Source organism: Myxine glutinosa, chromosome 6, assembly GCF_964187855.1.
Source record: "Myxine glutinosa chromosome 6, kmMyxGlut1.1, whole genome shotgun sequence".
NCBI classification, from domain to species: domain Eukaryota; kingdom Metazoa; phylum Chordata; class Myxini; order Myxiniformes; family Myxinidae; genus Myxine; species Myxine glutinosa.
In genome coordinates this window covers 105,497,049-105,523,840 of record NC_136266.1, presented here as the reverse complement: position 1 = coordinate 105,523,840, position 26,792 = coordinate 105,497,049, and the positions used below count along the sequence as shown (strand labels likewise).

The 26,792-nt window shown below is 44.8% G+C and overlaps 3 protein-coding genes across 9 annotated transcripts in view; 1 reads left to right on the top strand and 2 right to left on the bottom strand.

The window, feature by feature from the left end:
• RCC1L (RCC1 like) overlaps positions 1-6,774 on the bottom strand; it is a 28,200-nt gene extending 21,426 nt beyond the window's left edge. For 2 of the 5 annotated variants that reach the window (XM_068120758.2, XM_078780319.1), the window contains exons 1-3: positions 6,228-6,377; positions 3,106-3,424; positions 356-485 (exon numbers count right to left, since the gene is read on the bottom strand). In XM_068120758.2, the coding sequence (XP_067976859.2) occupies positions 356-485; positions 3,106-3,387 (412 nt within the window). In that variant the 5' untranslated portion in view covers positions 3,388-3,424; positions 6,228-6,377. Of the gene's footprint in view, positions 1-355; positions 486-3,105; positions 3,456-6,093; positions 6,182-6,227; positions 6,378-6,501; positions 6,649-6,713 lie in introns of those variants that run through there. The other 3 variants (XM_068120756.2, XM_068120759.2, XM_078780318.1) reach the window with 3 other exon arrangements.
• A 1,194-nt stretch (positions 6,775-7,968) lies between these two features.
• TIMM22 (translocase of inner mitochondrial membrane 22) lies at positions 7,969-14,915 on the top strand. The gene is made up of 4 exons (XM_068120753.2): positions 7,969-8,234; positions 8,335-8,531; positions 12,372-12,444; positions 13,886-14,915. Exons 1-4 carry the CDS (start codon positions 7,997-7,999, stop codon positions 13,960-13,962), a joined length of 585 nt encoding a protein of 194 aa, XP_067976854.1. The 5' UTR covers positions 7,969-7,996; the 3' UTR covers positions 13,963-14,915.
• A 626-nt stretch (positions 14,916-15,541) lies between these two features.
• The window catches only part of LOC137430140 (active breakpoint cluster region-related protein), a 102,239-nt gene continuing 90,988 nt past the window's right edge, over positions 15,542-26,792 (bottom strand). For 2 of the 3 annotated variants that reach the window (XM_068120749.2, XM_068120750.2), the window contains exons 20-23: positions 22,369-22,503; positions 22,068-22,173; positions 19,849-20,014; positions 15,542-19,763 (exon numbers count right to left, since the gene is read on the bottom strand). In XM_068120749.2, coding sequence (XP_067976850.2) covers positions 19,677-19,763; positions 19,849-20,014; positions 22,068-22,173; positions 22,369-22,503 — 494 coding nt within the window. In that variant the 3' untranslated portion in view covers positions 15,542-19,676. The remainder of the gene's footprint in view (positions 19,764-19,848; positions 20,015-22,067; positions 22,174-22,368; positions 22,504-26,792) is intronic. The other variant, XR_013623840.1, reaches the window with a different exon arrangement.

Genomic DNA, 26,792 nt, shown 5'->3' with positions numbered 1-26,792 from the left:
CGCAAACTAGCGGTATTGATGAAGTGAGCCTCGGCATGTAGTCTGTGTTACCAGAAAGTGAAAGTGCACAGCACGAGCTTGAAAACAGCCATTCCTGCCAGGATTGTGAGCACGGGTTTAGAGGTCAGGTTGTGAGGAGCCGACGCAAGGAAGGCTGATGAGCAAGAAAAAAACGTCACCCGGTCTCACAGATTTTTGTAAACGTTGAATTTTTTTTGTTTCTGTGTACATGTTCACCATAGACTTACTACCAACCGAGTGATCTAGGGTGTTCTTCATCACTCAAGAACAATCAAATCGATGGGTGCAGGACAGGGACAGGAGTTTTTGGTAATAGTACGGTACTCTGGCTTACTCCGATCACGACGACTTCTTTGGAAGCCCAGCTGGGAGTCCTTATTGAGCCCCGTGCCCCAGACCTTGGTGATGTCTTGTATGGACGAGGCTAGCAATGTAAAGCCGTATCCACAAGCAGCGGAAGTGATCTGCAGAACAGCAGCAGCGACAGCAAGATCAAAAGATGTACCTGGGGGATGTCAGGCCAAAACATCAGAGCACAATCGATGACTCTATCCATGAATATTTAATGAAGTGCCATCTTGACTGCAGTATGAGCCGAGATAGTAAATGGTACATACGTCTATTTGTATTTATCGCAGCCATGTTCCAAACTCTGCCCAGGGTCCATGGTGGTTGAGGAGGTGCCGGAAGCCCAAATCATGGTTGCACTTTATCGAGCTCATTTGGGGAAGAATTTTTCATTTGTTTAGGGTTCCAGTGACTATTGTCCACTTCGTGAAAGACAGTTTGGGATGTTGAGCATCAACTAGGAATCATTGGCTTCGATTTTAAAATCCACCACATAAAACACAGTCAGTTTGTGTGTTTGTACAGAGGTCTGTCCCCCTTCATCAGGGTAGGTTTTAAAGGCCAATCTTTTACCACTGATGTGTATTCAATACAGGTATATTTTTGAGGATAAAACAAACTCGAAAACATTTTCCATAAGAGTAATTATGTCTCTTCTATCGGAATTGTAGATGGTGGCTAGCAAACGGTGGCCATGTCTGAAGACAACTGTTCACCAACAAACTCAGATCATGCCCCATCCAAAATCATGATCTTTTTTTTATCCCTTCATCCACCCACATCCTTCCTAACTTCCGGTTTTTACATCCTGAGAATGTACTTCTGTATCCATCTTGTTTGTCCACCCCATGAGTCCCCTCTCTCTCTCTCTCACCCATCATTTGTCCAACTCTCCCTCTATTTTCCCTTCAACCCTGTTGTTGGAGTTTGACCCCAACCCTTTCCTCTCCCCCTCCCCCCACCCTCTGATGTTGATTTTGTTCTGTGGCGTCCAGATCTGCTAAGTGCTCTTGGTCTTCCACAAGCTTTGACCTTGTATACAATAATAAAACCGAGTATATTCTTCATGGTAATCACAGAAGTTAAAAATATGTGCACATAACTCCAACTCCAACAGGTTATTCACATCAAGAGGAAAATAGGGAAGAGGAGAGCATGAGCTTGGAGGTTTCCCCTATTTCACTGCATTAACAGGTCGATTTTGAAGGGAATATTATCGTTACAAGTCATTTCATTTTGATTATTCAACAATTAAATTTAAAAATGCAATTCCTTGGAAGTTTATAATTGGTTGTGGTGATCTGTTTTGCGACCTCTGTTATGTTTTGGGTACCTGCTCTCACCTTTATGGGCTATCCAACTTGGGTTAGGTAGGTGAATATTAGTGGATGGGGGTTAAGGATCGCATGGTGTGTTTCCTGAAGAGTAGGCGAGTTACCGCCGGCACATGGAAAAAATCATTATTCCTCCCGTGAATGACTGCTGGGAGGCAACAGCAAACCACGTGGCATGACCAGCAACACCCGGCGTGACCATGACCACCCCCTCCACCCCCCCGGGAGCACCCCCTCCTCCCTGGCGTGACGAACTCCCCCCTGGCGTGACCAACACCCCCCCCGGCGTGACCAACACCCCCCCCGGCGTGACCAACACCCCACGTGACCAACAACCCCCCCCCCCCCCCCGACGTGACCAACATCCCCCCCGGCGTGACCAACACCCCCCCCCCCCCACTCCCTGGCGTGACGAACACTCCCCCCTGGCGTGACGAACACTCCCCCCTGGCGTGACGAACACTCCCCCCTGGCGTGACGAACACTCCCCCCTGGCGTGACCAACACCCCCCTCCCCCCCCGGCGTGACCAAAACCCCCTGGTGTGACCAACATCCCCCCCGGCGTGACCAACACCCCCTGGTGTGACCAACATCCCCCCGGCGTGACCAACACCCCCTGGTGTGACCAACATCCCCCCCGGCGTGACCAAAACCCCCCTGGCGTGATCAGCACCACACCAGGCCCAGTTCTTGTTCAGGAACTCCTACGTCAGCACCAACGCCATATGAAGTCTGGTACATTTGTATCTTGAAGTGATCGTAATACAGGGTTTTCTGTGGCTTACATACTTTAAGTTTAACGCAATCCCTTTTTTCTTTTTTCTCTCTTTCTCTCTTTCTTTCTCTTTATTTCTCTTTCTTTCTCTTTCTCTCTAGGCAGGAAATGCAAGTATTTTATTTATGACACCTTGATATTGATAAACGAAGATGGTGTGCAACAATGAGAGATCTTCCAGGCACCTGTGGCGGATAGCGAAAAAAAGGGATTTCAGTAAAGGTAATTGTATCATTGTAATTGTAAAGTAATTGTAAAGGTAATAATTGTAATTGTAAAGGTAATCAGTAAAGGGCATCTGGAGCATACACGGAGCAATTGGAGCATACACGTTACATAACCTGGCAATTTGACACCAGGCACACACCAATCACGTGATCGTCCATGCCAATGCTGTGCTAAATTTGCCAATTACAATCACATCTAATGAAAGCCATGCAGAAACCAAAAAGGTAAATCTGTCAAAAGGTAAACTTTTTAACACTCGTGTCATGCAGCAGAACAGGTTTCACAAAGAAAATGTAACAATAACGTTGTATACAAAGGCTGTATGATGTGGGAAAAGTTCAACACCTGAGCTCTATGTTGGTGGGGTTACAACAGGCATTGCCACGATGTCCCGTTACCTTGTTGGGCATCTCCAGCCTGTAGGGCTTGAATTGCACTTTGCGTCTGCCTTCGCTCATCAGACCAGGACCCAGGAATGAAGGGATGCCCAGTGCACCCGTATTCGTGAACCCCCAAACGAACACGTAATCCTTCCGCCTCACACGTTTTCCCACGTACTGAAAAACTGGAAGCGAGGGGTCCTGCCGACTAGGCCGTGGTTGCCTGCTTACCAGTCGAGTTAAAGTCCACCGAGGGAAGGCTGAGGCAGCACAAAACGAACCGGCACAACCGGCCAGCATTTTGTTGATCGCTTCACGTGTAGCTCCAGCCTCGGATCTGGCATGCCAGCACCAAAGCAAATGTTAGGCTTGTTAGGTTTGTCCACGGAGGTATATAATATGGAGAGCCAATTGGCCACCTCGCAGCATTAGCCGCCGTGAAGCCACCGGAAATAGTCTGGCGGCCATATTGGGAAGCCGATCGTAAGCCTGTCAAAGCAAAGGCGTGGCGCACTGATGATGCAGCTGGAGCGAATTTTAGGACCGCCGACTATTTAATTAATATAGAATACTAATATTTGAACTGATATTCGGGCTCAGAATCCCGTTCTTTAAGGAAATGGTGTTCATTAAGTTTGAAGTTGGTTCTAGACGCATTTTTCCTGGGGAATCCAATGGTTTAGAGCTTGTTTGAAAAAAAAGTGCCCAAAATTACCGCTCGGTGTTCTTTATCGTCCTTCTCATGACCCAATCACCCACTAGTAGGAATAAGAATCCTGACATGTTACACCCCTGTTTAACTCCTGTCTTCACCTTGAACCATTCTGTTGTTTCACCTTGGTCGACGACCGCACATTGAAAGTCTTGGTAAAGGGCGTTTACAAGGTTCACTAATTTTCCAGGTATGCTGTATTTCTTCATTATGACCCAGACTTTCTCTGGGCAAGGAGTCGAAAGCTTTCTAGAAATCTATAAAATTGAGGTACATCGTCGTTTGCCATTCTTTGGCTTGTTCTATAATGTTCCTCAATATAAAGATCTGATGTGTTGTCATGTTATATGATGTTACTTAATTCAGTCATTATATTGTAACTAAGATGTGTATGTTTCTATTACCGAGATGTTAGAAACCACGCAGATATAATAATAACCAGAGTTTATTCTACACTGACATGGGTCAGCAACACATCAACAGTGAGTCAGTCACATAAATGACATGAAACGCTGTCATGTAGTTAACCCACAAGCCTCACTGGTGAGCAAACAGGACCAGTTTGCAATATTTTTTCCTGATGCGCTCTTCCTTTATGTCATCATCGAGTGTTCTCACAACATGATGGAAACGTACCTCTCCACTCCACTCCTCTCCACTCCTCTTCTCCTCTCACCTCTCACCCTTCCCACCTCACCCCTCCCACTCTCTCGTCCTCTCCACCTCACCTCACCCTCTCATCCTCTACACCTCACCTCACCCTCTCATCCTCTACACCTCACCCCACCCACTCTTCCTCTCCACCTCTCACCCTCTCCATCTCACCTCCTCATCCTCTCCACCTCACCTCACCCTCTCAGCCTCTCCACCTCACCCCATCCTCTCTTCCTCTCCACCTCACCCTCTCCATCTCACCTCCTCATCCTCTCCACCTCACCCCACCCTCTCCACCTCACCCCATCCTCTCATCTATACCTCACCCAACTGTCTCATCATCTCCACCTCACCCCACTCACCCTCTCCACCTCACCCCATCCTCATCATCTATACCTCACCGAGCCAGCTCATCATCTCCACCTCACCCCACTCACCCTCTCCACCTCACCCCATCCTCTCATCTATACCTCACTGAGCCGTCTCATCATCTCCACCTCACCCCACTCACCCTCTCTGCCTCTCCACCTCACCCCAGACTCTCATCATCTATACCTCATCCAACCATCTCATCCTCTCCACCTCACCCCACTCACCCCCTCTACCTCTCCACCTCACCTCACCTTCTCTTCCTCTCCACTTTACATCACCTTCTCTACCTCTCCACCTCTCCACCTCACCTCACCTCTCATAACCGTCTCCTCCTCTCATAACCGCCTCCTCTCATAACCCTCTCATAACCCACTCCTCTCATAACCCACTCCTCTCATAACCCACTCCTCTCATAACCCACTCCTCTCATAACCCACTCCTCTCATAACCCACTCCTCTCATAACCCACTCCTCTCATAATCCACTCCTCTCATAATCCACTCCTCTCATAACCCACTCCTCTCATAATCCACTCCTCTCATAACCCTCTCATAACTCAATCATCTCATAACCCACTCCTCTCATAACCCTCTCATAACCCACTCCTCTCATAACCCACTCCTCTCATAACCCACTCCTCTCATAACCCACTCCTCTCATAACCCACTCCTCTCATAACCCACTCCTCTCATAACCCACTCCTCTCATAACCCACTCCTCTCATAACCCACTCCTCTCATAACCCACTCCTCTCATAACCCACTCCTCTCATAACCCACTCCTCTCATAATCCACTCCTCTCATAACCCACTCCTCTCATAACCCTCTCATAACCCACTCCTCTCATAACCCACTCCTCTCATAACCCACTCCTCTCATAACCCACTCCTCTCATAACCCACTCCTCTCATAACCCACTCCTCTCATAACCCACTCCTCTCATAACCCTCTCATAACCCACTCCTCTCATAACCCACTCCTCTCATAACCCACTCCTCTCATAACCCACTCCTCTCATAACCCACTCCTCTCATAACCCACTCCTCTCATAATCCACTCCTCTCATAACCCTCTCATAACTCAATCATCTCATAATCCACTCCTCTCATAATCCACTCCTCATAACTCACTCCTCACATAACTCACTTCACAAATAAGACTCCTTACAGTCGGTAAGCATCCAAAATGAATCAGCTTCCCAATATGGCCGCCAAGCAACTTCCGCTAGCTTCAGCCGACAGCCGTCATTGGCTCTCCATATTATATACCTCCGTGGGTTTGTCATGTCAAACTCAAAGTGATTTCATAATTAAGCAAAAACATTTTGATTCCGGGTGTTAAAAAAAAAAAATTCTCAACACAATCAAACCGGAATAGACAAGTTCAATCTGAAATACCAAACCTTCTAATTATTTATTCTTCTTCTGCTGCGTCTTCTGCTGCTGCTTCAGCTTCTTCTTCTTCACGATCACGATTAATCATAAAAATGCATTCAACCACACAACCTCATGGGCGCAACCATGTTATATTTTGTTGTTGTTGTTTTAACTGTGGAATATTAATTCAGAGAAATAATATTAATTAAGCAAAAACATTTTGATTCCGGGTGTTAAAAAAAAAAAATCTCAACACAATCAAACGGGAATAGACAAGTTCAATCTGAAATACCAAACAACCTTCTAATTATTTCTTCTTCTTCTGCTTCTTCTGCTTCGTCTGCTTCTTCTTCTTCTTATTCACGATCAATCATTAAAATACATTCAACCACACAACCTCATGGGCGCAACCATGTTATATTTTGTTGTTGTTGTTGTTTTAACTGTGGAATATTATTCAGAGAAATAATATTGATGATTAATTAATTGATGAATATTAATTGACCAATGACCTCCAGACTGCTTTATACAACACCCGTGCAGACAAAGGCGACGGCAGAGTCCAAATCAGTGCGGTAATCTTCATCCTGATGAATCAGCACTTACATTACACGGAACGGAAGGAAGAAATAAATAAATAAAGACATGGAGGAATGAAGGAGCACTTACACGGAAGGAAGAAATGATGGAAGGAAGGAATAAAGACAACAAGGATGGAAGGATGGAAGAAAGGAAGAAAGAAAGGCAGGATGACTATTGCCCGCGGAACCATTGTAATGTGATGTTCCTGCTTCATGTTTGTATTTTTAAATTAATTTTCATTCTGTCAATTAATTATTCTGAAATTGAATCTTTAAATTGATTTTCATTCTGTTAATTAATTATTCTGAAATTGAATCTTTAAATTAATTTTCATTCTGTTAATTAATTATTCTGAAATTGAATCTTTAAATTGATTTTCATTCTGAAGGAGAGAGACGTAATATAATGCAGTTCCTGCTCCATGCGTTTGTATTTGCTTCCGTGTTTTGTGAAATCCCATCTGCGCTGTGACTCGACTCTCGAGCCGTCGAGCGGGATCGTATGAGATCTCGCGAGAGCACGTTCGTTATCTTACAGCCAATGATATCGAGGGTTGACTGAGTTCCTCAGTGTTGTCGCGCAGTTGACATCTGTTTTGAATAATCTATTATAGCCACGAAGGTTTATGATCGAACTGTCAATAAAGACAAACAAATATTATAAATAATTATTTATACTTGATCAACCTAGCTAGGAGAAACTATTTTATACACCTCAAAGAGTAAAACGAATGGCATCACTCGTTTTTTAAAGGGGGTGACCCGTTTCCTTAAATATGAGCAAGTTAATTGTTTATTCACAGCGCTTTGTGGTCTTTTATTGGTGTTTCCAATATTTTGTCCTTGGGGAACACGCGACACGAAATAGGGAATAATATAGTCTTGCGACACGAACTTGTGGCTGTTATTTAACATATCTCCAAGCCAAAGATAAAACAATCATTATGCATGAATAAATCCATAAATATGATGTAATACAAAACATCAATCGGTTCAGTTCAAGGCATTGCTTTTGGAGTTGTATTGGATACCTTTTGCAGCTCGGTTGAGGCTGTACACCCTTTCTGGGCTGAGCCGATTGTATATATTTTTTTAACATGAAGTATTCAACCGAAGTACTAAATATTAGGACCTGTATTATTTACCGAATAAAAAGGTCTTCTAATATTAAGCCAATTTCCGCGAACACGAGTTGTGTTTTTTTATTTCGAAATATGGCGACGTCCGTAAACAGCAATGCCAATGAGGAAAGGGCGGACCCAGATGCAACTGCAGACTACATCAAGTACAGTGTATTGCTCGAACACCTCGTTGGCGATGAGAGGAAACCCCGAAGTCTGCCAGCGTCGGCGCAGGGCGGTTTGCTGGGCGCGCAGAAGAGCGAGCAGGAGAAGCGTGTGGAGGCCTTCATGGAAAGCTGCGGTTTTAAAACAGTGCTCGCTTGCGCTGCGGGTGAGAAGAACCTCAATCGCGTTTACACTACCGTACGGTACCCTACCCGTTACCCTACCCTTTACATCACCGTTAACTGTGGTACCTGCTTTGCCCCCAGGCTTTGTGCTGGGAGGCGCGTTTGGCGTCTTTACTGCTGGAATCGATTCCAATGTTGGCTTCGACCCAAAGGATCCCATGCGGACTCCAACCGCCAGAGAAGTCCTACGAGACATGGGACAGCGAGGGGTTTCCTATGCGAAGAACTTCGCCATTGTGGGGGCGATGTTCTCGTGCACGGAGTGTCTCATAGAGTCGGTAAGTCGGTTTGTCCATGGAGGAAAATCCCAAGGTGATTTTCATTCTGAAGGGAGTACGTGAATGAAGACTGGGTGTTTTTAAACCCCCTTTTTGAAGATAATTTAGGGGATGTTCATCACAACTAGAACAATGCGACTGTGTCGCCAATATGACTCTGCATAGTCCCACAATTTCTCCTTTTTTGGTATACAAGATCGAGGCTCGTGAAAGAGCTAACATTTATCACAAAAAATCAAACAGACACACAAAACATAAGGGGAGCGGTAAACAAGATGGGAAGAGGGGGAAGCACACAAGCACAACAGTAGAGAACAGGGACATTGGGAGATCTGTGGGAGGGAGAGGGCTTGGGGGGGAGGAGGTGTGGGAAGGGGGGGGGGGGGGTGGGAGAGGTATAAACATATGGACACTGCCAGGACTTCCAGGAAAAAAGTTGGAATTTCAAACAAGGTGGATCTGGGGTGAATTAGCGGATGGACGGACAGACAGACAGACGGACGGACAACCCGAAAACATAATGCCTTCGTGGGCGGAGGCATAAAATAACAAAATGGCGGTGCACCATCTTGGTCAGCCCTGTCACATCGCTGGGTTCTTAATGCGCCATTTTGTTTCGGCCTATTCAAACATGCCTTGCCTTTGAAAAACTATCTACTCTGATGAACTAATAAAGTATATGATCAAAATCCAGGTTCGGGTTTGAGGATCGGATCTCGAAGACTAAATAAGTGCCAAAATCTGAAGTGAAATCTGTAAATTTTAAGAAATTACTGATTCTTATGACTAAGCTGTCCTTCCTCCTTCTCTACATTGCCAAAGCATTAAACGTAACTTTTTCTACTGTTCCAACAATTACAGACTTGGCATTTAATATGGAATATTTTTTTGTGGGGTTGAACTTACTTTTCAAGATGTCTTAGAACCAAAAGTTCATTGGAATTATGTTGAAATTATTCTAGATTTTGTTAATGTGACCTTTAAAAGAAACAAAAACCACATTTGACATTTCGAAACAAATAAATTGATCCTTGAAAGTGATGTAAACTGATATCGAACTCAATTCATGGACAGTACTGTGTTAAACTTCTGTACGTTTTCCAGAAGTATCTCTTTATTTTGCACATTAGCCAAATTTTTTTTAAACACAAACAAAAGTCAAATTACGACTGGGAATACGGACAGTAAAATTACAGTTCAATACTTCGTGTAACCCCCACGCGCATTCAGGAGAGCACGTACACGTTGAGGCAGGCTGTTCACGAGATTTGCCAAAGTTTGGACAGAAATCGCTTGCCATGCAGTGACAATAGCCTGCTGCAATTCACGCACAGAGGTCGGCTGCTGGTCCAAGTGGCCGATTTGACGCGTTAATTCTGCCCACAAGTTCTCTATCGGATTCATATCCGGGGACATGGCAGGCCACTCCATATGCTCGACACCACGGTCAGCAAGAAAGTGTTGGATCATGCGAGCACGATGAGGCCGTGCATTGTCATCTTGGAAGACAAAGTTTCCTTGAAAGGCTGCACGAGCAAATGGAAGCAATGTTTCTTCCAAAATGGCCCTGTACTTGAACTGGTTCAGGTTTCCTTTCAGAACAACCAGGTCAGTTTTGCCCCCTGCATGAAAAGCAGCCCAAACGGTCACCCCACAACCTCCAGCTTGGACTCTTGCCACTATACAATCTTTGTTGTAGGCTTCATGCACTTGTCCGCGCCCTCGGACGCGGCCATCTTGACGATAGACCAGAAATCTAGACTCCTCACTGAAGATCACGTGATTCCAGTGTCCTGGCTGCCATTGACGGTGCTCTCTGACCCACTGCAATCAGCGCTGACGGTGTTGTCTGGTCAGGCGTGGCTTTCTCAGGGGACGCCTGGTACGATAGCCTGCTTGAACCAGTCGTTGGTTGACTAGCCTTCTGGATACAGGCACATTTGTCAGTTGCTGCCATTCAGCCCTAAGCTGGTTAGCTGACTTGGTACGGCCATTGCGGACTAGCCGGTGCAGCTGGCGATCATCCCTCCTTGTGGTTCTGCAGGGATGTCCTGGCCTCGGTATTGGAGTAGGGACACCCCTCTGAGCATTTCGTTTCAGGATCTTTGACACCTGACCTTGAGTGATGCCATACTGCCGAGCAATAGCACGCTCTTTCATGCCGTAATTTCGTAAAGCCACCACTCCATGACAAACAGCATTGTCGAGTTGATGGACCATCTCCAGAGGAAGCGGCAATAACTTTTGTAGATGTGCAGCAGTTGTTTTCCACTAATACAGAACGCAACAACCCTTGTATACCCGACTGTGAAGCCAATCGTCAAATGCACCTGTCCGTGCATTTTGCCACGCCACCTGTGATATAATCCTGTTGTTGACTTCTTGCTGTGACAGACAATCAGTGACATGGTTCTTTTAACAAATAAATCACCAAAGTGTAAAAGAAACTCACCAGATTGATATCCTGAGTTAAGAAAGTAAATCCAAGTCAAGAAAAAAAAAAATATTCCATATTAAATGCCAAGTCTGTATATTGAGTAATGAAAAGATTAAGGAATATGCCCAAAGTGTAACTTTATTGAGTGCAACAAAAATAATTAACCAACAGGATCGTCGTGAAGGCTGCCGCCTCAAAAACATTGGGGGACAGAGCACAGGGAGAGCTGGGGGAGCTAGGCCGGATAGGAGTCGGTGGAAGACAGAAAGACCACATGTTGCCGTCTGGGAAGTCTCTGGAGTTAGGAAAGCAAAATAAATCGAATTAAAACAACGATTAACATAATGGGAGAATTACAGTTAGGAAAGCAATGAGACAAGTGAACTCCAAGCGCTAATCATTAAATGCCTGATCTTCATAAGTACTTATTGCTCACCAAGCCACGGATGCCTGCTCTTACAGGTGCTGTCATTCCTTATCAAGTGTTTTTATTTTGTATACAACATCGAGGCTCGTGTAAGAGCTAAACAGAAAAAGAAGCTGTTTCGTTGGAGTGCTTGCTTAAGTGCTTAAGCCACTTGGGAAGCTCTCTCAGTTTATTGGTAATGGAACACCCCTGCTCCCCGCTCACCCCCCCCCCCCCCCAATCTCCGCTCACTCCTCTTCCCGATCCCCGCCCACCCCACCTCCCAATCCCCATCCACCCCTCCCCCTGCTCCCCTCTAACCCCCTCCTCTCTCTCTCTCCCCCTCCCATACCCTACCCCTCCTCTTATTATTCCCATCAGTGAAGCGACCCTGTGTTGCCCAGCATTGCTGGGTACATTTGCTCATAAACAATAATCCTTGCTATAATTCATGGACCAGTGTGTTTATTTGTCACACTACTCCTCCTACAATTCTGGGCCAATTACATCCATGACAGGATCAGCATGACCCCATTTATTGTGTAGGAGTGTTTCTATATCTGTCGGTGGTTTTGGGGGTGGGGGATGGAAGACAAAATTTCTCTGTGAATATGTATCGTGTTGTGCCGCCTCCAGGTGGGAGAAGGTATTGCAATCCCATCCTTTACAATACGATGTTCCTGTGCCCACATTTTTCAGTGCAGTAAGGCGTTTTGAATTATAAGCAGTCGGCATGTTTTTGCTTCATTCACATGAACCGGGTTATTTGTTTGATTTTTGGGAGCAATTGAGGGAGTTGTCAGTTGCCTATACACTGTCCAATGAAGGTGTGTCAGAAGAACGTGTTGAATGCTTGGAACAAGATCACCTGTGGGGAGGGTACTCTACTCGTAGTAATAATTGCCAATGATAAAGATAACACATTATGGTGACCTGCTTTGAATATTTTCATTAACCTCCTCAAAAGGAACTTGTTACAATGCTGTTTGTCTCGCAGTACCGAGGGGTGACTGACTGGAAGAATGGCGCCCTTGGTGGTTGTGTGACTGGTGGAATAATTGGTTTTCGAGGTGGGTGCACTTGACACAACCCTTTCCTTCGATTCCTTGGGAGATGCTCACGTACCATGTACTTTCTTGACTTACCCGCTCACAACTAGGCTTTTTTTTTTTCCACAATGAGGGCCATTTCAAAGTTGTTTGACCGAGTTGTGCCAAACTTCCCAGTTTCTCAACTGTCATTGGACCGATTGGTAATACAAACCTTCCTTGCTCAGTGGCAATAGTGTACAGGTGTTGCTGCCAGTTAAAGCTAAGTGACCATGCACCAAAACGTGTGAAGTTTTTCATGCATGTTTATTTAAAGGTTGCATTGTGCTGGGAAGCACCATGCAGGATTTACCTTTGGCCTGCCAATCCTTGTTTGAAATCGTATGGAGATGGGTGAACAACCTGTAGGCTGGTCACCTGGTCGTGAGGTTTTGGAACGCACTCGGAAGATTTAGGCCGTTCTGCGGTTAGATGCGAAGCACGATCTTTACTGGGATTGCACTCTCCCCGTGCAAGTGTGTTCCAGACAGACTGAAAAATTGGGAGATGCAGTTTAGTGCAAAAGGGGTTTCTCCATGATCATGGACCGTTTATCCGAATGATTCACCTGCAGAATTGGCAATGGGATATCCTGAAGGTTGATGAAAGGAAAACATTCAATGTGGGTATGAGGCACCAATTGTGATTCTCATGTTCTCCCATCATGGCTTCGTGCTCAATCATCGAATCACCCATGTAAGACCGAATGGGATATTTTTGTGAAGGTATCGGCGGGAAGAACATTCATCCATTGCATCGGAAGCAAACCAAATTCCTGTGGGATATGGTTATATGCCTCCAAATCACCTTGACACCATTTTACACTCCTCACCCTAGAAGTGGGGTTAAAGTTCGTCCACATTCTACTCTGCTGACCTGTTGCCTTGCAGTCATTTCCTGTGCTGATTGCAAGGATATCAGTAAGAGGCTGCGGACAAGATCGAGGCCGTGCAGTCATCTCTGTATTCCGAGTTTTGACAATTACATAACTCATTGTCACTTGCCACACCACTGGACAACGTGCATTGAACATTAAGGGTGCTTATTAATTGCATTATTCAATAAGAATACATCCTGCCGGTTACATCACTGAGCCACAAACGTCTGCATTATGGCAAGGATTTGGAATAGGCCCAGGGTACCGGTGATATCTTATCTTTTCGTTGATGCACCTTTGATGGTCACCAGGCACGGTCAGCAGATGAGTTCCAAGCATCACGTCCATCTGAGGGACGGCACGCTCGTAGTTGCAACAACACCCTGTCGTAGTATCACGCCGACAGTTTACAGTCGGTGTTGAGAATCAAACTTTTGGAATAGTCATGGGTCAAACCACTTATTTGAAATGGCCCTCAATGGTTCAAACAATGCAGTATTTGATGATTTAATCCAGACCATTGGTGCGTTTCTCATTTTCACGCAGCTGGACCGAAGGCTGGAGCATTGGGCTGTGCTGGTTTTGCCGCCTTCTCCACTGCGATTGATTATTACTTCCGGTGAGCTGGCAAACCGTTTCTCACTCTCAACTCGAGCCGAGAAGGGTGCTGGACTCCAGGGTTGTTCTCGACCAGCTCCGATCGAATCCTTGTGAATGCTTTATTGGTGGACATTTCCACGAGAAGCAGAGACTTTAATAAATGAAGCCTGCACAACAGCTCAAACCTCGTTGGAAAAGCCAGTGCATGCTACAAGGGGTGTGGATAAATGAAATGGCACATCCAAGAACACCACAATTTAGTTCGAGCCATAAAAGGGAATCATTTTAATCTTCTTCAAACTGATCAAATAATTCATACAAGTTCAAAAGAGTTGCAGACCAAATTGTTCCACAAGTTATGTGTGGATCTGTGCATCTGAAACATACCTGGATCTTAGCCAAAGCCTTCGGATTCTTATGATGAAGTATGGGCAGAGCCAGAAGTGTGACAACCTTTCCATGATCTTGTACACGTTAAAAACCTGATTACACATTCCCCACCTGTAATCATTCTGCACCGAGTGGAATCCATTTTTGACAAGATTCTGATGTTCTGTGCACTGCAGAGCGTTGGTGCTGCCAAAGCAGTTAATTGGCAAGGGTTGTACTGGGTATTTTGCCATTGCCTTTGCACCATTGTTTGTGCTCTATCCTTTTAAAATGATCCTCTCCATCCATATGCTTATGCATTTTATAGATGTGCAAAAGTAATACGAGTAATAGGCATCCACAACCATCCTGTGGAACGTCGGCTGAAGCCCTCACTTTTTTCATCTTTATTCACTTTAAAATTAGTTTTTTTTTCTCTGCAACCTCTTGATCAATTGACAAAACTTTCAACATCAGAGCATCGATGCATGAATAAATATTTAACGAAATTACTTGATTGGATGGAAAATGTGGCCAGCATATCTGTCAGCATGGGTTGCAGAGTGTTTCACGTATTAGGAATAAACGAGCGGAGTCCGGCATTATCGAGCTTTCTGGAGCTTCAATTTTTGCCCTTTGGAATAGGTCTTCACAGTCCCGGGATACAAATTATGTTTATTTGCATCAATGCCAAACACCCTGGTGTTGGGCTAGTGGCTAGGGTGCCGGCTTAGGATCCTAGGATCCTGGGTTCGAATCCTGGTCGATCGCTGAATTAACGCCAGGGGGGTTGACTCAGCCTGTTCATCCTTCCGAGGTCGGCTAATTTGAGGACCAGTTCACTGGTAATTCCCTGTTTGTCGTTAAAGGCGGCAAAAAGGGTTGGCGTCAGGAAGGGCATCCGGCCGTAAAACATTGCTTCAAAAAGGGGACCGAAAAACAACAACAACCATGGTTCCCGAAAAAGGCCAACCCCCGCTTGCGGGGAAAAATGGCCTCTAAAGGTGGTTTTTTTTTTTTTTTTAATGCCAACATAGCTCGCCCTTTATCCCCAACCGTAACACCTACCCATAGTTGACCTAAGTCAGCACCAGTGGAGATTACAGCTAAATAGGTGCATCAGGTGCAACAAGATGCACAGCTCAATATTGACCTTTTACACTGAATTCACGAGACATGTCGATACACTGGCAATGGATAATATCTGTTTATGCATCGAGTAAACCAAAGGAAAACAATGAATTTGTGACTTTTATTGCAAAGGCATTTACACCTCTGATTTATGCATTGCATGGTCAAAAACGGTATGGAGGTGGAAAGCATATAGACTTTGATCTGAAGCATGAGGTACAAGTTTAACCTATCACTTTTAATACATCAGTGACCCAAATGATGTCGGATCTCCGTCCCGTTGATGAGCTCAAACTCCACATAGTCTGATTAAAAAAGTGGGGTTGCAGGAGAAATCAAACCCCAAAGTAATGAATAAATCCACTCGGTTGAGGCAGCAAATCATGAATTTAATACATGGCAAACTAGAATCCTGTGTGGTCCCTCGGATTATATATAAACAAGTTGATGCTCACAAGGATGTCTGACCAACACTCACAACATAGTAAGCCATAGCATGTGCAGATTGCATTAACCTGCACCCCCAAAGGGCAAGAAACTGTTGCACTATTTGGTTGAGACGCCATAAACACAAGCCGTTACCTTTTGCTGGTCGTTTTCAAACTATGATTAACACTTGACAACATGAAACGAGGTCGTTTTTATTGTTTGCTGTACGTTAACTTACAAATGAAGGACCGATTATTTTACGAACATAGTCACAATCCGCAGTTTGCTAAACCCACCCGTTAAATGTACAAATCAAGCTGCTTGGCAGGTTTCTTTTTTTACAAGGCTCAGGTATAACTCTAACCACACCGACAACAAGCAAGAAACGACGAGGCACCGTCCATGCTCAAACGTATACCATATCCCATCACCGACACCATTTTCCTTTGACCAAGTCAAAGATACCGAACAGTTAAACGGCCAATAAATTGCATACATTTACGAATGAATAACACCGACACTATAAATAAAGTAGAAAATATCCTCGTCATGGGTCCATAAGTATGAGCTCGGCAGTTTTTACCATCAATTTAACAGCATGGTTAAACGGATTTAATTTTAACCTTCAGAAGCACTATGCCGCACTTTCGATGAACCTTGATCAGTGCACTCCACCTTTTAGATCAAATGGCTTGAAATTAGTTAGATGGTGAGTTTTCCATGCGTAATCTCAATTTTCAAACTTTAACGAAGATCTGGTAGAACTAAAACAAATGGAGGGTGTGGGTGCGTGCATGTGTCACATTGTAATCCTGGCAACTCCTACACACCAGGTGATTACCTTTGAGTATTGCAAACGATAAGAGCAGCATTTCGATTTCTTGCAAAATAGAAGGTGAGGATCCACACTGCTCGGGGAGTGCGACGTAAAACAGGCAGACTAATGCAGAGGGTAGAGCGACACAGACCAATGGATAAACAAAGCTAATGTCGGGGTTTCTATTCCTACATCTGTTAATCTACTTCAAATAACGACAAAGCAACGCACAAAACGGCGTTGAGCAACGCGGTTGGCATGCACAAAAATAAATTGAGGCACGTGGCAGCAATCGCCAACCATCTCCACAATCACGGTCCAAATGGAATGCCTTGTATCAGTGCATGTGGTTTCGCAATCGCACATTCCCAGCTACTTTGACACCTCAAACCCTGTATTCCTGAAGGAAGCAGCGAGGCTCCATCGAATGCCCGATCGCGACTGGAGGAGTCTGGGGGACGTGGGCCCTGTCGTTTGTCTCACATCTTGCGAGTTTTAAACTGTGCTTTCACAATAAACATTTTGTAGCTGTGTAAAGACGTTACATTCTTCGGATTACAAAAATATTTAATCGCTCTCCTGACTTTTTTCAAGTCGCCACTTAAAAACCTTTCTTTCCTTTTAATTTTTTCAAAGAAACATTCTTGAAAAGTCAATAACTGGACTTAATTGGAGCGTTTGTTTGAGCTTTTCGGTTTCACCAAATAACTCGTATATTTTGAAGCCATTATGGATTGAGATTTGAAAAGCAAAGAGGAGGCCAATGCGTTCCACGGTACCTGTTCTCGTTCCATACTGATTGCTGCATCTCGGAAAAGTCAAAGGTTTTGGAGGAAGAGAATGACGTGAAAAAGCCTGTTTAAAAAAAAAGCAAAAAAAAAAAAAAGCAATCGCTTCAGAATAAATATACGCGTCAATATTAAGATGCTAAATGAATGAAGCCAGGTGGAGATGATCAATTTAAAATGGATTTGGTGCTTGCGGAACTAATGCATGAGTGATGGAGAGGGAATAACATGATCAAATAAATCAACAGCACAGTGGATGAGGTATGCTCACTGCCGTGGGAAGGTGGTGACGGTTCAGGCGTTAACGCTTCGTCAGAGCAATAGATGTTCTGTCGATTGCAAAATAGGCTCTTGTGCTCCGACAAGGTGTTAACACCTGAAGCGCCAGCTTCTCTTTGCTTCCCATGGCGGTTGGCATGCCCCAGATAATGTCCTGCTTATTTAACCCATCGTTCTTCCAGTCAGCCGACACAGATCGACACTAGCTTTCAGAAGCAAGAGACACTTCATTTAGTTGAGGGAAGTGTAGTTAAATCAATTTGCCCCCATCAAAGATCCCAAGGAATTCTCTTTGTGAAGACAGAAGCACAGAATAGGAGCCAGGTAGATTAAACTGTGCTTTTAAACTCTTGTTTCCACGGAGCCTCCATGGAGCTACTGTGCCACCACAGCCGAATGAATAAAGGTGAACAATTCATCTTTCCTTCATGACGGTGGTGTTTGCACAAACAATGAGAATGTTGAAGCTCATGGTTTACATATCGAGCAGTTTGCAACCGGTGTGCAGCCTGTACAAACCTTTATAAATCAAATGTTCACCAATGATATATTATATGTTTACCCTCTTCAACTATGATTATGGTTCCTAAGGAAGGAAAAAGATTCCTTGGAAACCGGATTTTTAAACAATATTCACAAGATTGGAAGAATATCTGGGACAAGCAGACACCCCCGCTCAACATTCAAACCATTCGGGGCATTGACCTGCAGTCATGTGCTCTGGACTGCAGGTGAGTCTCGTATTGCGGGCATGATGTCACTTTGGAGTAAACTTGTAAAAAGTGACTTGCACCTGACGTCCTTTTGAAATAGCGGTCAGCTTTGTAATCAACAGAATTTGATTAAAATCCATCATGATCGAGCTGCTTCCGTTATCAACCATCAGTTTTGGTTTCCATTATAATCGCCCGACACAAGTATCACCCAATGGATATCCTGTAATTCAGTCACGAGGTAATATTTATTGCCCATGGCATAGTCGTCTTTGTTTAGACTGACAGATTTTTCCCTGAATAATTAAGAGACACGAGTCAGCCCTAATATCCATAACATTCAAGATGAACAAATGTGAGTCGTCTGTGTCGTGGATCTCGCTCCACTCCACTCAATGACTGCTAATCACACCTTTATCTATATCGATATCAAACGTTTGTCCTGGAGCAGGTGAACCTGACAAGCCCAATGTTCTTAATCCTTCTCAAAGGTCAACTTCACACACAGTCGCTCTGCAACTTGATCAAAGGTCATCATCACGACCTCAGGAATTTGTCTAGAACTTGATCAATGGTTATCTTCATGACCTCAGGAGTCCGTTTGGAACTTGGTCAACCATACTTCAATGGATACCCAAATGTCCATCTTAGTGGTCTGGTCATGTCATTTGTATTTAATTTTCTTTCACCTGTGGAATAAACTTAAAATATTTTCAGCCCATTGCTCTGTGAAGAACTTTGAAGCTTTTCCTCATGGTCGTCTTAAATGTGAAGTGTCCACAGACCTTTAAAACCCAAGTATGATCTCCAATCTCTAAGTACACAATGGGACCACATGGAATCGCCCCATCGGCGATTTGTAACCCAAGCTCACTCGACAAGTCAAGCATGCCTCCCCAAGCTGTTGAGAAAAACCGACTTAAAAGAAAATAGAAACCTTCAACTTCTCTTCCACTGAATAAATTTCAAAGTTTTACATACATACACACACACCTTGCTTTTAGTAACCACCATAACAGTAAATCATGCAAAAACCAAATTGGTTCCAGTAGTCTTGGAATTGTAGAGCACAAACAGACAACTGGCTTCTGCAGAGTCCATTTTTCCTAGACATCGGCACAGCAGCACCACAGCTATCAGGGATCCAGCCCCTGGTGCAAGTGAGTGGTGCAGTTCTTGGAGTGCCTCAGACCTGGTGGAGCAGTATGGAGTCACACGAGCGTAAGGTGCCGGCTTTGCCTCTTGGTCTTACTGTTGAATAGGTTATCGCTTTGCAAAAAGCACAGCAGGACCTGGACCTGCACGGAAGAAAAGTTACCGTCACCAAGGACTAGGAAAGTCAAAGATCACATCAGGGATGCACCGATTGTCCCACAAACTAACCTGCGCTATCACTTCCAATGACCAGCGGTTGACCGTCATAGGTGGATGTGCACCGACCCCACTGCAGGGATCTCCGGCCTTTTCAGAAGGTCGCAGCAATGTGGGCCCAAACACCGTTGCGATGTTATGCAGGGTCATTTTGTTCACAGCCTTTTTCTCAGCAACTCTGCAAATGACACCCACATAACACTAAATTTTCAGTTTCTGGCAATTAAGGTGTAGACGAAGGGACATGGCAGCAAGGATAGCTTCTTCCTCAAGTCAAAGAACGATGGAAAGGGAAAGGTGGAAAATTTGATAATTTTCACTTCTGAGCCGGATCCTGTGTGGAAATGAACCCCAACAAAAATGCTGTAATGGCATGGTCCCTGTAATGTGTACTTAAAAGAGCCTTGTTAATGGGATTAGAGGGGTATTGGGGGAATGAGGGGTTAAGTCAGCTGTCCTTCCTGCAATCATATGGACATGAAACATGCCAGTTTAATTTGTTTGTAACAACAAATTGTCCATTAAAAAAAACCCCACCAAGAATTCAATAAAATGGATAGACAGATGATAAAACGAGAACAGCACTTGGTAGAGCGCATACCTCCACCAGGCTGAACAGTTTGTTTTGTATCCCACCAATGGGCCGGATCTGGATTCGGACCTGAACAAAAATCTAATCGGCTTGTTCTTGTCACCAAACCAACTCATCCCCCAAGTTTAGTCAGAACTCATCCACAACTTTTAAAATGTCATGTTATATATAGTTTTTCGCCGGACCTCTCAATGGTGAAGAATCACTGACAAAATTAAATAATTCTCACATCCGAATCCATATTCAGATCTTCACCAATATCGAATAGATTAGTCCTCGTCATCTATCTATAATTCCAGTAATCTCTGTGTGTATGTCTGTATGTATGTCTGTGACCGCTGTTTCTCGACAACCACGGGTCCGATATACTTGAAACTTGCCAGGTATATTGCTGGGGACCCGAGGATGTGCCTTTTCAAGGTTTCATATTAATCGGACAAGTAGTTACCGAGCTATGTCCAAAAAACGATTCAACCAATCAGAGAGCAGCGAGTTATCACGTGTGCTGAACGTGGCGAACAGACTCTGCCTCGGACGGCACATTTGAGAGCGTATTCATTTATTTCACGTTGGCAAACTATGTTGCCGCTATGTTGGCGTTAAACTATGTTTTAAAACTAATTAAAACCTAATTTGCGATTCTTTCGCTTTCCTGCGCGTTTGTGCACGCTATGGCGATTTCTTTACCAAACTCCGCAAGCCGTTCGCTTTGGACCAAACCATTTCATGTAAATAGAGGGGGGGATTGTCACCGTACTCGCAAGCCGTTCGCTTTGGACCAAACCATTTCATGTAAATAGAGGGGGGGGATTGTCACCGTACTCGCAAGCCGTTCGCTTTGGACCAAACCATTTCATGTAAATAGAGGGGGGGGATTGTCACCGTACTCGCAAGCCGTTCGCTTTGGCTTTGCGAATGGACCAAACCATTTCATGTAAATAGAGGGGGGGGGGATATAATTTTAGATATATATATAGTACGGGCATGCCCTAGTATACTCAATCTATCCACCAAGTTTCGTCTGAATCCATCCACAACTTTTTCAGATATCCTGCTATATATCGTTTTTGGCCCCATCTCCCAGTGGTGAATAATCACTTAAAAAATTCTTCGTAGTCAGTTCTGGATCTTCACCAAAATCTAATCATTTCGTCCTTGTGACATACCCAACATCTTCGCAAAATTTCGTCCAAATCCGTCCACAACTTTTTGAGATATCTTGTTCACAAACAGTCAAACAAACAGACAGGGGTGAAAACATAACCTCCATCCACCTTCGGTGGCAGAGGGAATAAAGCCATGTACCAAGTTTCAGTTCAATATGTTAAAGGATAAGGGGAAAAAGTGCAGAAAACCACAGGTGGCAAGGATAGACAGATGGACAGGCAGACGGAGAGTAAACCTATAGTCTCCTCTAAATAGAGGACGAATAATGGGACAAAATGTTAACTGGTAATTAGCATTGCAAGTGCTAATAAACAGACACAGACACGTTTAGTATGTCAATTAAACAGACAAGTCTGGTATGACAATTCCAATACCAACTTAGGCATTTGTAGGATACATGACCATTGCACAGTCAATTTGGGAACATGTGCAAATGTGAGGACTTGCATCTGTTACCCCCAGTAGGCATCACCTGCGCAAATGAGTGAGCACATAGAGGAATGTATTTTGACTTGTATCTGGAAGTAATTCCAACAGCTGCAGCATGCACGTCTCTTTAGCCACAGGATCTGATAGAGCTGAACAGAGATGGGCAAGACAAGTAGGGACATCACATCATATAACCTAACTCGAGCATTGTTACAATGAAAGCTGCGCTATTTCCTGGAGATTGCTACTCATGGAGGATGAGGAAGCACGGTCAAGAGGTAAACAGGGACATCACACTAACACGGTTAACACGGACAAGCATAGTCAACAGGCAAGCGGCTCACCACTGGCCTCAATGAAACTCTGATACTTCTCGTTGGTGAGCAGAGGCTCTGGCAGTTCTCGGAAGTACAGTTTGAGCACACCAGCAATGGCGTTCACATCCATCTCGCTCAACATCATCACCACATCCTTGTTGTCTGAGGAGGAGAAATAAGGACAACTTCCCTCTCCCACATCCAATAGTCATCAGTTTAAATAAATAAATAAAAATTTCACTTGCAGTGCTTTCTTAACATTACAATACATGTGTGAGTTTAGAAGCAAAGCTCACTACAACTATTGAGCTGTACAAACAGGGAAACTTGTGTCAAAGACCAATTCCTTCTTCACTTACTAACCTCACACCTGTTCCCAGATGGAGGGATATGCGTTTGTATGTGTGTGTGCGTGCGTGCGTGCATGCATGCACGCCTACGCATGCTCCATATGCAGCTCTAATTCTACTTGGATATAGATCATAGGTGAGTCTGCACTGACTCTGATAGACTGTAATCTACAGTTGTGGCCCAAATGTTGGCACTTTTTTTTTTTTAATACAAGATCGAGGCTCGTGTAAGAGCCAACATTGATCACAAAAAGACAAACTGACACTTAAAACATATGATAAAGGGAGCGTGAGACAAGATGGGGACAGAGAGGGAAGCAAACAAGTACACCAGTAGAGAACAGGGACATCGGGAAATCTGTGGGAGGGAGAGAGCTTGGGGGAGGAGGCAAGGGAAGGGGGGGGGGGGGGGTGGGGGTGGGGGGTCGGGGTGGGAGAGGTATAAAACATGGACATTGCAAGGACTTCCAGGAAAGAAGTCAGAATTTCAAAAATGTAGATCTGGGGTGAATTGAATGAATGAATGAATGATCGTTTTAAGGCCATTTTCCCCGCTATAGCGAGGGTTAGCCTTGCGGGCCCCATGACAATCATGGTTCCCTGTTTGAGGAAATGTTTTTATGGCCGGATGCCCTTCTGACGCCAACCCTTAGTCGCCTCTTACGATGCGCAGGGATACGGTGTACCTATTCTAAACCGGGGTACACACCGGGATCATTCATCCCAGCAAGCTGGTACTCAATTTGCCGACCTCGAAAGGATGACAGGCTGAGTCAACCCCCCCTGGTGTTAAATTAGCGATCGACCGGGATTCGAACCCAGGATCCTAGGATCCCAAGCCGGCACCCCAACCGCTAAGCCAACATCAGGCTGATTCACCAGGTGAATTAACGGGGGTAAAAAAGATCAAGGTTTTGGATGGGGGAAGATAAGAGATGGTGGTGAACAGCTGTTTTAAAGACCTGGAGGGACGAGTGGGATTGAAGAGAGTGAGGGAGTTTGTTCCAGAGGCGGGAGAAAAGAGGAAAGAAAGAGTGAAGGTGAATCGAGTCTTGATTTTGGCAGTTTAACCTTAAGAGGGTTGCAGGCAGATCTTGTGCGACCTGTAGGAATATTTATGAAATGGGTTTCCATGGCCGAACAGCCGCACACAAGCCTAAGGTCACCATGCGCAATGCCGAGCGTCGGCTGGAGTGGTGTAAAGCTCGCCGCCATTGGACTCTGGAGCAGTGGAAAAGCGTTCTCTGGAGTGATCAATCACGCTTTACCATCTGGCAGTCCGATGGACGAATCTGGGTTTGGCGTATGCCAGGAAAACGCTACCTGCTGGAATGCATAGTGCTAACTGTAAAGTTTGGTGGAGGAGGAATAATGGTCTGGGGCTGTTTTTCATGGTTCGGGCTGGGCCTCATAGTTCCAGTGAAGGGAAATCTTAATGCTACAGCATACAATGACATTCTAGACTATTATGTGCTTCCAACTTTGTGGCAACAGATTGGGGAAGACCCTGTCCTGTTTCAGCATGACAATGCCCCCGTGCACAAATCGAGGTCCACACAGAAATGGTTTGTCGAGATCGGTGTGGAAGAACTTGACTGGCCTGCACAGAGCCCTGACCTCAACCCCATCGAACACCTTTGGGATGAATTGGAACGCCAACTTCGAGCCAGGCCAAATCACCCAACATCAGTGCCCAACCTCACGAATGCTTTTGTGGCTGAATGGAAGCAAATCTCCGCAGCAATGTTCCAACATCTAGTGGAAAGCCTTCCTAGAAGAGTGGAGGCTGTTATAGCAGCAAGGGAGGGGGGGACCAACTCCATATATTAATGCCCATTATTTTGGAATGAGATGTGTGATGTTTGGGTGTCCACATACTCTTGGTCATTTAGTGTATATTCCTTTGGTTTGAAGTAGAATAAAACAAAACAAAAAAAAGCTGAAAGAATGACTAAATCTTAGCTTATTCCACACACAAATCCTAAAATGGACCAGACAATATTATTGGCACTTTTTAGAAGTTGTTCGAAATAATTAGATTTCAAGCCGGTGATTCTCCTTTACTTTGGAATTGAATGAACCAGACAATGGACCAAATTGAATGGACCTGTGGTGAGTTGCAGGTGCCTGCAATATAAAAATCACTCATTCAACCAGTTTGAATGGACAAAAGGAGTCATTCTGCTGTTTTGTGTCTGTGTGTACCACGATGAGCATAGAGAAAAGAAAGAAAACCAGAGAATTGTCTGAGGAGGTCAGACACAAAAATGTAGCCAAGCATGGACAATCTCAAGGCGTCAAGTCCATCTCCAGAGACCTTGATGTTCCTGTGTCCACCGTACGCAATGTTAGCAGGAAGTTGAAGGTCCATGGCACTGTAGCCAACCTCCCTGGACGTGGCCACAAGAGAAAACTTGATCGAAGATTGCAGCGAAGGATTGTTTTCATGGTGGAGAAAGCACCTTGATCAACTGCCAAACAGGTTCAATCTCACCTTCAGACACAAGGTACGACAGTTTCATGTCGCACCATCCGTCGCCAACCCAATGAAAGGGGGTTCTATGGTAGGAGATCAAGGAGGACCCCACTGCTGAGAGAGAGACATAAGAAAGCCCGACTAGAGTTTGTTAAAACACACCTGAACAAGCCAAAATCCTTCTGGGAGAATGTCCTGTGGATAGATGAGACCAAATTATTCTTTATGGTAAAGCGCATCATCTCTATGTTTACTGAAAACAAAATGAAGCCTTCAAAGAAAAAGAACACCTTCCCTACAGTCAAACATGGAGGAGGTTCAGTGATGTTTTGGGGTTGCTGTGCTGCCTATGGCACTGGGTGCCTTGAATGTGTGCATGGCATCATGAAATCAGGAGATTACCAAGGCATTTTGTGGTGCAATGTTCAACTCAGTGTCAGAAAGGTGGGTTTCAGTCGAAGGTCATGGGTCTTGCAGCAGGACAATGACCCCAAACACACTTCAAAAAGCACCCTGGAATGGTTCAGGCCAAAACGCTGGACTGTTCTGAAGTGGCCAGCAATGAGTCCAGATGTAAATCCCATTGAACACCTGTGGGGAGATCTGAAAACAGCAGTTGGGAGAAGGCACCCATCAAATCTGGGAGAACTGGAGCAGTTTGCACAAGACGAAGCTAACTCCGAGGGCCTTTCACTCACTCACCGCAGGCAGGTCGGTGGTCTTTCTGTCTTCTGCGGACTCCTATCCGGCCAAGCTCCCCCAGCTGTCCCCCAAATATTCCTGCAGGTCGCACAAGATCTGCCCGTAACCCTCGTCTGGTGAAATTGCCAAAATCAAGACTCTCTGCTCACCTTCACTCCTTCATTCCTCTTTACTCCCACCTCTGGAACAAACTCCCTCACTCTCTTCAATCCCACTCCTCCCTCCAGGTCTTTAAAACAGCTGTTCACCACCATCTCTTTTCTTCCCCCATCCAAAACCTTGATCTCTTCTACCCCTGTTAATTCACCCCAGATCCACTATTTTTGAAATACCGACCTCTTTTTTTTCCTGGAAGTTCTAGCGTGTCCATGTGTTTTATCACTTCCCCCCCCCCCCCCCCCCCCACCTTCCCATGCCTCCTTCCCCCAAGCCCTCTCCCTCCCACAGATCTTCCGTTGTCCCTGTTCTCTGCTGTTGTACTTGTGTGCTTCCCTCTCTCTCCCCATAGTCTCCCGCTCCCTTTGTTGTATGTTATGTGTATCCGTTTTATTTTATTTTTTTGTGATTGATGTTAGCTCTTACATGAGCCTCGATCTTGGATACAAAAAAAGGAAGAAGAAAAAAGAGTGGGCCAAACTGCCAGTAGAGAGGTGTAGGAAGCTCATTCATGGCTGTAGGAAGTGCTTGACTGCAGTTATTTTGTCCAAAGGCCATGCTACCAAATATTAAGTTTTGGGTGTCAATAATTTTGTCAATGCCATTTCATTTTTCTGTAATATTAACAGTGAAATAAAGAATTGTGGAGACCAAATACTTTGGTCAATTTCAACATATTTTTAGAGAAAATTGTGAACTCTGAAAAAAGTGCAAGGGTGCCAATATTTTTGGCCACGACTATATATCCCAGCAAGACTTCATTGTTA